The following is a 12,343-nucleotide window of genomic DNA, read 5'->3' as shown; positions in this document are numbered from 1 at the left end:
TCTAATATTTATTTTAATTTTTGTTCGTTTTGGGTTTCATTTATTTATTGATACTGATTTGGGGTAGTTGTACGCTTGGTAGATTATATGATAGTCCGGACACCAGGTGTTGAAAATGTGATCCATACCGCGACGGAATGGGGCTGCTGCGAGTATTAGCCTACCCTCCACCCCCTAAATTGACCATTCGGATTCAAAAATTCCAATGGCACTTGCTTGCGAGTGGTGGAAAACTCCGAAACTTGACATTTTATTATATTTTGGTGTTTCATGCAAGAAAATGCATGTTCCACAAAGTTTGAGGTGCAGTTTTCCACTCAAATAGAAATGCCTAGAAGCCATAGAATGTTTTCATAACAAGCTAACACGATTAGTTAGAAATAATGGCAGAGTTAAAAAAAATGGCAAAACTATATGAGTCTTAAACAGTCTTGGAAAGTATAAACAAAATCAAATTGAATATTAGATATATAATTATATTAATTGTTGAAAGATCCATCAGTTAAAGATTTTTTTTTCACTGTAATTTTTATTTTCATTTTCAATGATGTAAGAACTGGAAAATAATAAATTTGTAATATTTGAGTAATTTGTTTTCAGTGAAGCACCAATGACACAGAAGTCTTTAGGTTTTTACTGTTAAAGAAGGGGGCAGTATCCAAATTTTTTTTGTAGTGAAACCATGTTTGTCTTGACCAATCTTCGAAAGAACTAATAAATTAAACTGAATATTTGCTGCATAATGATATTAATTGCTAAAAGTTCATCAGTTCAAAATTTTACTGTAATTTAATATTTATTTTCAATATTAAGTACAAAAGAAACCATTTGTAATATAATTCGTTTTCAATAAAGCGCCAATGACGCAGTAGGTTTTAGGCTTCTGCAGTGAGACGATACCCAAACTCTTGTTTGTAGTTATTTTTATTCGATTCAAACTTGATTTGCATTTTCAATTTAAGTTTCACTCGTTTTAAGATTTATTTATTCATTTACATTAATATATATTGTATGTTTGTTCGCATTGATTGTTTACTTAATTTCTGTTCGTTTTAAGTTTCATTTATACTTTAATTGCAAAATATTAACCCCGTGAGAGGGGGGTTAGTTGCCCTCCAATCATTATCGACTATTAAAAAGGGCACTAGCCCTTTAATTTCCAATCGAATGAGCCTGTTTTGAAGTTTCTACGACAAAGCCTTCTATAAAAACCTTATATGCCCCCAGGGCATAACTTCAAACCCTTGCCCTGAGGGTTGTGGGAGAGTGTCCTCCTCAAAAATATATTTTCAATCTGGAAATCAACTACGCTGAACAAAAATGGCTATCTCAAAACTTTGATTGGATGTGTTTGGGGGGAATGATGGGCGTAGGGGGGGGGCTGGTTGCTCTCCAATCACTTTTGACTGTTAAAAAGGGCACTATCCCTTTGCATTTCCAATCGAATGAGCCTTTTTTTGAAGTTTCTACGACAACGCCTTGAATAAAAACCTTATATGCCCCCAGGGCAACCCTTGCCCTGCCCTGAAGGTTCTGGGGGAATATCCTCCTCAAAAATATATTTTCTATCGGGAAATCAACTACGCTGAACAAAATGGCTATCTCAAAATTTTGATTGGATGTGTTTTGGGAAATTATGGGTATGGGGGGGGGGGGGGCTAGTTGCCATCCAACCACTTTCTACAATTAAAAAGGGAACTATCTGTTTAATTTCAAATCGAATGAGACTGTGTTGAAGTTTCTACGACAACGCCTTCTTTAAAAACCTTATAGGACCCCAGGACATAACTTAAAACCCTTGCCTTGAGGGTTGTGGGGGAGTGTCCTCCTCAAAAATATATTTTCTATCTGGAAATCAACTACGCTGAACAAAATGGCTATCTCAAAATTTTGATAGGATGTGTTTGGTGAAATTATGGGCGTGGGGGGGGGGGGGGGTAGGTAGGCTAGTTACACACCAATCCCTTTCGACTATTAAAAAGGGCACTAGGTCATTAATTTCCAATCGAATAAGCCTGTTTTGAATTTTCTACGATAACGCCTTCTATAAAAACCTTATATGCCCCCAGGGCATAACTTAAAACCCTTGCCCTGAGGGTTGTGGGGGAGTATCCTCCACAAAAATATATTTTCTATCTGGAAATCAACGACGCTGAACAAAATGCCTATCTCAAAATTTTTATTGGATGTGTTTGGGGGAATGATGAGCTTTGGGGGGGCTAGTTGCCCTCCAATCATTTTCGACTATTAAAAAGGGCACTAGAACTCTCGATTTCCAATCGAGTGAGCCCCCTTTGAAGCTTTTACGAAGACCCCTTACATATGAAGTGCCTCTGGAAAAAAAAAAAAATAATAAAACATTGGAGCCGTATGGCCTTTACTATAGACAACGCTACAGCGTTGCCTCTGATAACATACACCTCAACATCCTTTAAAGTTTCACCTTAATGCCCTTGGCCTTTTCGGATACACCCAGAACAACACATTTCTCCTTTTCCTAATGATGAATCCTGCATGTAAACAATGGGAAAATTGCATAATTTACAATTCTTGCCCCAAGGCTATGGGGCATGGCATCCCTGGAGTTACAACTATTAACTGGTCTGAACAAAATGACAATATCGAAATTTTGGATCATTGTTGAACAGAGGGAGCACCTACAAAGGGCAAATAGGGGGGCTTGTTGGCCTCCAATCTCTTTTCAGTATCTCCTCAACAGACCTTGAAAGTTACAACTTAATACCCTTCCGTATGAAGTGCCTCTTGTAAAAATTAGTAATAAATAAATAAATGATAAAACATCGAATTCTTATGGCTTTTTAACCTGATTAAATAAAAATAAACAGGTGTTTTTTTTTAACTGAAAGTAAGGAGCGACATTAAAACTTAAAAAGAACAGAAATTATTCCGTATATCAAAGGGGCTGTCCCCTTCTTAACGCCTCGCTCTTAACGCTAAAGTTTTTTATTGTTTTAAAAATAGAGTTGTGAGAAAGAGTCAAACTTTAGCGTAAAGAGTGAGGCGTTGAGGAGGGACAGCCCCTTTCATATACGGAATAATTTCTGTTCGTTTGAAATTTTAATGTCGCTCCTTACTTTCAGTTAAAAAAATTTGTTTTTTTTTTATTTAATTTCTGAAAATTTTTGAATTAATGTAGGTTTTGATTTTGGCTCACTGTACATAAATAATTAAAACGAAATTTGCATATTAATTTTACTTCTTTTTGTTAAATGGCTGTCTCGAAGGTTGTTTAATTTTATTTAAGAACGTTTTTATTAGTAATAAATATACGTTAGCTTACTTACGAATTAACTTACGAAACGAAGTTCTGTATTCCATTTATTTTTAATACATATATTAGGGGTTTGCCTCCTAGTCAATACCTCGGTCTTTACGCTGAAGTTCGAATTTTATTCCAATTCTTTAAAAATGACCCATTAATCACAAAGGCCGTTAATAAGAATAAACAGCTCTTACGAAAGTACTAAAAAAAAATTATCGTAAAGAGCTAGGTATTGACTAGGGGGCGAACCCAATCATATATGTAATAATTTCTGTTCGTTTTAAGTTTTGATGTTGACCCTTACTTTCAGTTGAAATACTTGTTTTCATTCTATTTAATCTCTAATTGTTTTTTTTAAATAATACTGTGGAATCTAGCACCCCCTTCATAGCAATATCCCTTCCCCCATGAAAACTTCCTCCATGGAAAGATCCTCCCACATAACCCTGACTCCCCCACCCCCACCACTACCAGATAAATCTCCCCCATAAAACGTTTGTATACTTCCAAAAGCAATACTATGTGTAAACATTGGGCAAACTTCATAAATTGCAGCCCTTCCCCCAGGGACTGTGGAGGATTAAGTCATCCTCAAAGACATAGTTATTGTATTTTTGGACTGTGCCAAACAAAATGGCTATCTCAAAATTTTCATCGGGTGACTTTGGGAAAAAATGAGTGTGGGAGGGGGCCTAGTTGCCCTCCTTTTTTGTCACTTAAAAAGAGCACTAGAACTCTAAATTTCCATTCGAATGAACCCTCCTGCGATATTTTAGGACCACTAGGTCGATACGATCACCCCTGAGGAAAAGAAAAAAAAAAACAATAAACACGCATCCGTGATCTTTTTTCTGGCAAAAAATACAAAATTCCATATTTTTGCAGATAGGAGCTTGAACCTCTACAGTAGAGTTCTCTGATAGGCTGAATCTGATGGTGTGATTTTTATTAAGGTTCTATAGCTTTTAGGGGATGTTTCCTCCTTTTTTCAAAAATCAGGCAACTTTTCTCAGGCGCGTAACTTCTGATGGGTAAAACTAAACTTGATGAAACTATATATTTGAAATCAGCACAGAAATCTGATTCTTTTGATGTATCTATTGGTATCAACATTCCATGTTTTAGAGTTTCGGTTACTATTGAGCCGGGTCGCTCTTTACTTACAGTTCGTTATCACGAACTGTTTGATCCTGGGTATGGCTTTAGGTCTATTATTATTGGTTTTCTTCTTTTTTTATACTCTTCTGGAGTTGCTGAAAATTCCACCTAAAATTTACTGCGGGACTTGAACAACAACTACGACAGATTCGTCTTAATTTTTTTAAGAACGATAACAAAATTATATTTTTTTATTTTGAGATGTTAAAGGCAACTTAGTACACGGTTCTTTTTTCTTCCATATCTCCCAAGGGATCCTAAGCAAAATCAGTTCTGAAATTCGAGCTCGCGTTAAGAGATGTACAGCTACCTACTTAACCATTTATTTCAAGAACAATGAATTCATACCATCCTTTTGATATGTCAAAAGCGTAATTTATCTATTCATTCGTACAAAACTAATACCAGTAAAAAGCAAGCATAGGAGTATTAAATTTCTAATGAATAGGAAATGTCGTTTTTGCCGTGATTAAGATAATCCATATAAGAACATAGTTCTGAATTCAATTGACTTCTTTCCCAATTATCCAGACGTTGACTGATCTGGATTTTGTAAGCAATTAAGGGAAAAAACGCGCAAGTATGCGATTGGAAAACTTGGTAATAGTAAAATATGCCCTTTGTCTAGCACTAAGATTTTTTCCATTACACTTTGTGTTAAAAAGGCTGCACTGATTAATTTATTAGGAAAAACACAAATACAGAAAAAGGAGAAAATTTCTGTTTTTCAAAGTGTGATTTAAATAATCAATAACTAGTGCAATTTGGGATTACTTCTTTCAAAAGTTGTTCGCTTCAAAAATATGCAATTTACTTAAAAAAATTGTCAGGGACAGATTACGAACAGATACCCACGCTTTCCCAAAATCTAGAGTTCTTTATAATTTTACCCATATTTTCTAATTTATTTCTGATAAATCGTCTATTTCCTGCATTTTTTTGTTCAGGTTCACCCCTTTCCCCTTTACTAAAATTGTTACCCTCGTAAAAATAAATTCCCTTGTATGAGTCAGGACAAGGGACGGGATTCTTGTATTTGCAATGCTGACCGTTGTTTGTAGAATAAGACAAAATTATTCTTTTTAAATATATTTCCTTTCCATATTATGCCCTACCGTGTTTTCTAACACTAAAATATTAAACAGAAAATAGCCTGTTGAAGTTTAGAGACTTAGTACTTATGAACAATGCTAACTATTTCTTTTATGGAAGGAATAAAAAATATATTTGCATGAGAAATAAAAAAATATACATCTTTTTTAATAAGAATAAAGTGTGCGTTACAAACTTAAGTGAGGAAGTTAGCCCCCAAAATCTGTGGGGGTTCTTTTATCGCTTAGTTCCCCACTCTTAAACTTCAAATGGTTTCATTTGTCTTAGTGAAAACTTAAAAAAATATTATCAACTTGTAACCACAACCATTTTATCTAAAAAACATAAGTTTCAATGTTTTCGACGAAAATAATTAGAATGTGCTTTTTGAAAATTTTAATTTTAGTTTATTGTTTTCATTAAAGTTGTTTAGTTCTTTTCATTTAAGTTTCAGTGACCACATGAACGCTATGGCTCGGAAGTTGAGGGGGGGGACAATAGCCTTTAAACTTTTTAGTAGTGAAAGTAAAGACTTAGTACTCACAAATGAAGGTAACTTTTTATGGGAGGAACATCAAACATATGTGCATAAGAAATTATAAAAGTAGATTAAAAATTTTATTTTCATAAAACAAAATTTGCGATTACTTCATTTAAAAGTGTCTTGCTTCAAAAACAATAAGTATTTGTTTTTCCTTACTCTATTTATAAATTTGTCAGTTTTCTAATATGAATAAATGCTTACTTTACTGATTTTTACTTTACAGTAATTTTTACTCTTTTTAAGATTTAACATCGCGTGTTATTTGTATTTGAAAATTTTATTTAAATCATAGGCAAATGTCTTTTTCGCTTTTCATGACAATATAATATACTCACGTTTTCACATTCAAATGTAGGTGCTGAGCAAGTAAGTAGCGATGTCACATTTTGGGCTCTTGACATCCAAGCTATAGTAACTGAATTGTCACCAGACCAAATGACTGATCTCAGATACGGGTCACTAAAAAGTAAGTAAGCTTTCTATATTCAAGACTGGTAAAAAATAAAGTTTAGGTTGGTAAGTCCAATTCACATATTGTATATTGTGAGTATCTAGACGGCTAGGTTTAGTCGTTTCCATGTTCGACCAGTCATTATTTACTTAAACGACTATAAGTATCTCTGATAGGTAAAAGTGATCAGACGGTTACACAAAACTCTTTTTTTAAAGTTTGGTTTCTGTTGGCTAGAGTTAGTTCTTTACTTGGTGGCAGCAAATAATGCAACTATAATCATGGTTGGTTTTTAGGCGATGAACCCCCTTCCCTTGATGGTCCTGAATGGAATTTCATTCAGTTTGTGTTGACCCCAGTTCTAGGGTTACTCGAAAAATGCAATATAGTGCAAGGTGCACAACAAAGAGTATTACCATAAGCCAGCAATGCCATTTTTCATTTCACTGATGTGTGTTTTTTTGGTTCGTATTTTTGTTTGCTTGTTATATTTTTTTTTTTTTACCAAGGGTGATGGCCGTACACTGTTGACATAGGTTTCCTTCGAATGAAACAAGTTCTAGTATTCTTTTTAAGGACTGAAAGTATTCGGAGAGCAACTTGACCCTCTTCTGAACCCGGTTTCCCTCCAGAGCCTATCTTGACCAAAAATGACGTTGTGATTAAAATTCCAGGTAAAAAATTTTAATAAGAAGGACCGAATGAAGAAAATATGTCCCTGAAACTCCTAGACAAAGCTCTTTGCAGATTCTTACAGCTCCGGATTACGACCCTCAGAGTAGTATTTTTGATAATTTTCATAATTTTGATAATTTTAAATTTATCTTTGATACCGATTTTCCTCTCTTTACTACTACAACTAACACAATGGCAGCGCCAAGCCACCTGGGGCCAGCACAGCTAAACAAGGTCCACTTCAATCCCAATCTAATTAAAACTTCACTTTCCTCCTTTCAAGATGTCCCAGTTTCCCTTATATATTTGCTTCTGACCTCCCCCATCGTTTTCTTGCTTCTCATTCAGTCATTCTTCAGTGAAAGGTGGCACTTCAATCTTTTTTGATACCAGCAAAACGGTACTAAACCCAAAAACTTTCGTTGAAAGATCTCCTCAAATATTTGTAAAAGCACCATATTACTAAGACCACCCGCGATAAAAAAAGGAGGAAGTAGAGGCAATAGTTCAACACGAGACCAAAAATACAGATTTTTTTTTATATTGAAAAATCACCCTTAAAAGTGAATTAATTACTTAAAACTAAGACATTATCATCATAGACAGCGCAATAGCGCTGTGTGACAAGCTAAGAAACTGTGAAAAGGTAAGCGACGAGAAAGCTCTGCAAAACTATTCCAAGTCTTGCATTTCAACAAAAAAATCCAAACGAACTCTGATACGTTAGCAGAATGTAACAGTGACAAGGTAAGATACTACAAAAATATTCCAAGTCTTACATTCCAACGAAAAATTGCAAATGAACTTTGAAAAATCAACTGAAATGTAACAGTGACATGGTAAACCACTAAAAAAAATTCCAAGTCTTATATTTCAACGAAAACGAAAATCTAGATATGAACTTTGAATCATCAACAGAATGTAGTACTGACATGGTAAACCTCAAGACAACAGTGTAAAAATATTTCACATCTTACATTTCGAAAAAAAAAAATTCCAAAATTAACTTTGAAACATCAAGAGATTGTAACAGTGGCAAGGTAAATCATGAGATAACATTACAAAAATATTCCAAGTCCTACATTTCAACGAAAAAATTCCAAAATGAACTTTTAAACATCATGAGAATGTATTAGTGACAAGATAAACGACGAGACAACACTGCAAAACTATTCCAAGTCTTACATTTCAACGAAAAAAAAAATCTAGAAATGAATTTTGAAACATCAATAGAATGTAGTAGTGACATGGTGAACCTCCAGACAACAGTGTAAAAATATTTCAAGTCTTACATTTCGAGACAAAAATTCCGAAATTAACTTTGAAACATCAAGAGAGTGTAACAGTGGCAAGGTAAATCATGAGATAACACTACAAAAATATTCCAAGTCCTACATTTCAACGAAAAAAATTCCAAAATGACATTTGAAACATCATGAAAATGTAACAGTGACAAGATAAACGACGAGACGACACTGCAAAACTATTCCAAGTCTTACATTTTAGCGAAAAAATTTCAAACTGAACTTTGAAACATCTACAGAATGTAACAGTGACAAGGTAAACCACTACAAGAGATATTCCAAGTCTTACATTTCAGTGAAAAAAATCCAAATGAACTTTGTGTGTGTGTGTTTTGTGTTTGTGTGTTTTTGTGTATGTGCGTGTTTTGTTTTTGTGTGTGTTTTTGTGTGTGTCTGTTTTTTTTGTGTGTGTGTGTGTTTTGTGTTCGTGTGTTCTTTTATGTGTGTGTGTGTTTTGAGTTCGTCTGTATTTGTGTGTGTGTGTGGGTGTGTGTTTTTGTGTGTTTGTTTTTGTGTGTGTTTTTTTGTGTGTGTTTGTGTGTCTGTGTATTTTTGTGTGTGGGTTTTGGTATATGTTTTTGTGTGTGGTTTATTGTGTTTGTGTTTTTGTGTGTTTTTGTGTGTTTGAGTGTGTTTTGTGTTTGTGTTTTTTTTTAGTGTGTTTGTGTGTTTTTGTTTGTGTGTGTTTTTGTAAGTGTTTGTGTGTGTGTTTGTGTGTGTTTTTTTTTTTGTTTTTGTTTGTTTTTTATTGTGCTTGGCTGTGTGTGTTTTGTGTTTGTGTGTTTTTGAGAGTGTGTGTTTTTGTGTGTTTGTGTGCGTGTTTCTGTGTGCGTTTTTTCTTGTGTGTTTTTACGTGTGTTTTTGTGTTTGTGTGTGTGTGTTTGTGTGTGATTGTTTGTGTGTGTGTGTGTTTGTGTGTGTGATTTTGTGTTTGTGTTTTTGTGTGTGTGTGTTTGTGTGTTTTTTTTTTTTTTTGTGTGTGTGTGTGTGTGTGTGTGTTTGTGTGTGTGTTTGTGTTTGGTTGTGTGTTTTTGTTTGTGTGTGTTTGTTTGTTTTTTTTTTTGTGTGTGTTTGTTTTTTTGTGTTGTTTTGTGTGTTATTCTGTTTTTCTTTTTGTGTTTTTGTGTGTGTTTGTGTGTGGTTTTTTGTTTGTGTGTGTGTGTGTTTTTTTTGTGTGTGTTTTTGTCTGTGTGTGTGCTTAGTGTGTATTTTTGTGGGTGTGTATTTTGTGCTCGTGTGTTTTCGTGTGTGTTTGTGTTTTGTGTTTGTGTGTGTTTTGTGTGTGTGTGTTTTTATTTGTGTTTGTTTGTGTTTGTGTGTGTGCGTGTCTGTGTTTGTGTGTTTTTGTGTTCGTTTGTGTGTTTCAAATGTTTGAAGACGCTTACACTGATGATGACTGGTGTCGTAGGGGTAGAAAACGTGATTATTGCATATTGTCAAGAAACATTAGACGCAACAATGCTTGGTGCTCCAGGGAAACAAATCACATTCCCTGACGTTCTTACAAATCATCAAGTGAGAAACGATTGTGTCCTATCGCTATGAAATATTAAAGCCCAGAAAGGCAATGTGTAGTGTGGTACTGCGGCGTGAATTGCTTGCGAAAACCCGAATGATTGACTTCAAGTAAAACTATTAACAAGAAATGTATGAAAAGTGTTTTTTCAAGATGGGGATGATGGTAGATAAGTGTCATAGTGTTGCTAGAAAGTAGTTACAGCGTGGTGCTGTGGCGTGAATTGCTTGCGACAACCCGAATGAATGACTTGAAGTAAAACTTTTAACAAAAAATGTTTGAAAAGTGTTTTGGAGGGATGGGACAATGACAGATTTGTGTCCCTGGGCCAGTAATAGTGTTCATTGTGAGGCAAAATGCTTAGAGTATCAAACAGTAGTAAAGAAAGGGGGCAACTTCTCTATTACTTAATGGGATTACAGAAGTTCATTTTTGGAGCGAAAAAGATTGAAAGGGTCCTAGGGGGCGAGGACTGGTACCACATGGATGCGGGAGGGGGATGGCTTGTGTCAGTGTGAAAACAGCGTCTCACTGCCATTCCGGTCTGGGCCATAAGTATACTTTTCAACGGTTTGTGCATCTACTCTTCTCGCAAGATGATTTTCCAACCTCTCCATTAGGTGTCATTGCTTAAGATATGCACTGCCGTTATTACGCAGCACCCGTGTGTGTGTGCCGTGCTGAACTCTCTTGGGGTCCTTTTAGTCTAGCTTGTTAGATACACTGGCGTCATTCATATTAGACCTGGTCACGGAAATCCAGGGGATCTTCCTGAAAAAAAATGTGCCAAAAAAATTGGTACGAACCATGCCAATATAGAGGAAAGAATAGAACGCCTAGAATCCCGGGTGGAGTGCCAGAGGTGGGAATCCTGCTAGCTGAGCGCTAGAAACAGAGATGATGTGATGTTAGAGGCGGACATATCCGATTAAATTCTATAATAATTTCACTATAATTACTACTTTTTAAATTATCTCGAGCAAGACTGTTTTTTAAACCTCCTTTATCGCCTAGCTGAAGTCTGGACTTTGCCCCGAAATAAGTATACACTGACCAAACTCCAACGCAATGCGCGGGATAGGTGGGAACAAGAATTTCCCCTCCTTTGTGTGTTTTGATATTTTTGGTGAAAAATATGCCCAGGGTTGCGTAAGGACTGAGACCAACCGCTCGGTGGATTGAACAGTCCCTCGGAGGTGACCAGCGAGCGGGCACGGTACCTTAGCTGATGGAGGCTGGATAACAATAAATATACACTTGAAAACTACCACTTTGCGCAACGAAAAAACATTATAAATAAAACAGTGTAAAAAAGGGCAGTGTTGACCAGGTGACGGAAAAAACTGGCCCCCTCCCCTCACAGACACTCCCCATCCCCTGGAGTCCATCCCCCTCGTCTTTTCTTAAATTACGCATGATATTGTTTATATTTTATCATTTTATAAGCCACAATAATATGTAAAAATTACATCTATTATCAAGGCGTCCTCTGAAAATGAATTCTAGGTGGATGTGGAACCTATTGTTAGGATATTGTGAAATATCCATAAATTTTTCTCAATGAAAAAGGGCATTTCCTTAAAAGCTCTTAAAACACTTTAAATCCATCTCTAATATCACTCCCCCTCCCTCCTACCCTCTGGGTTGCATTCTAGGACCCCTGATTTTCTATGATACACGGTTCTTTTTTGCGTAATTATGATATGGCTTTTTCACCTTTTATGTTTTGTCGTGTTTTTTTAACTGTCTTTTTTTATGTTTTATTGCTTGTCAATTTGTTTGAAATAATAAAAGCTTTTATTTACAATGTGTGTGTTTTTAAGATGTTTTGTTTTGGACTATTAAGGATATTACTTAATTAAACCACTCCTTAGTCTGTATTGCTATTAATATCTTGACAGTGATTGTCTCCTGGATCGTATCAAATTAGGAGAGTAATACATTATTCGAGTGTTTGCCGGAAATGGGGGATCTTAGCTCTCATGCAATATTTTAATTTTAATATGTGATTCCAGATACAAAATACTGTGAATAACAGTTTAGTCCTTCCAGTTAAGGCACAATGTCATTGGAAAGGAATAACCTTTCGAGTCCTGGCGGTGTTACTCCTTGAACATGAACAATAGAAAAAGAAAAAGAAAAATTTTGAAAGGTGTTTCGAGCGAAAAATGAAACGCCGAAAAAAAATGTCTTGAGGCTTTTAGGGCAAAAAAATATCAAAATGGTATTATCTGGCAGCAATTGATGCGCCTTCCATGCGTAAGATGCGCTGACCTTATTTTGTCTACTCTATTTGGCTACTTTATATGAGTGAGGGATG

The 12,343-nt window shown here is 35.4% G+C and overlaps 1 protein-coding gene across 3 annotated transcripts in view; it reads right to left on the bottom strand.

Annotated features, from left to right (window-relative positions):
* LOC148947145 (inactive dipeptidyl peptidase 10-like) overlaps positions 1-12,343 on the bottom strand; it is a 225,322-nt gene that overhangs the window by 101,473 nt on the left and 111,506 nt on the right. For all 3 annotated transcript variants that reach the window (XM_089097283.1, XM_089097282.1, XM_089097284.1), the window contains exon 8: positions 6,413-6,536. In XM_089097283.1, coding sequence (XP_088953409.1) covers positions 6,413-6,536 — 124 coding nt within the window. The remainder of the gene's footprint in view (positions 1-6,412; positions 6,537-12,343) is intronic.

Source organism: Artemia sp. Qi Xiang Cuo, chromosome 11, assembly GCF_049724085.1.
Source record: "Artemia sp. Qi Xiang Cuo chromosome 11, ASM4972408v1, whole genome shotgun sequence".
Taxonomy (NCBI): Eukaryota; Metazoa; Arthropoda; class Branchiopoda; order Anostraca; family Artemiidae; genus Artemia; species Artemia sp. Qi Xiang Cuo.
The sequence above is the reverse complement of the archived record's forward strand: the minus strand, read 5'-3'. Positions and strand labels throughout refer to the sequence as shown.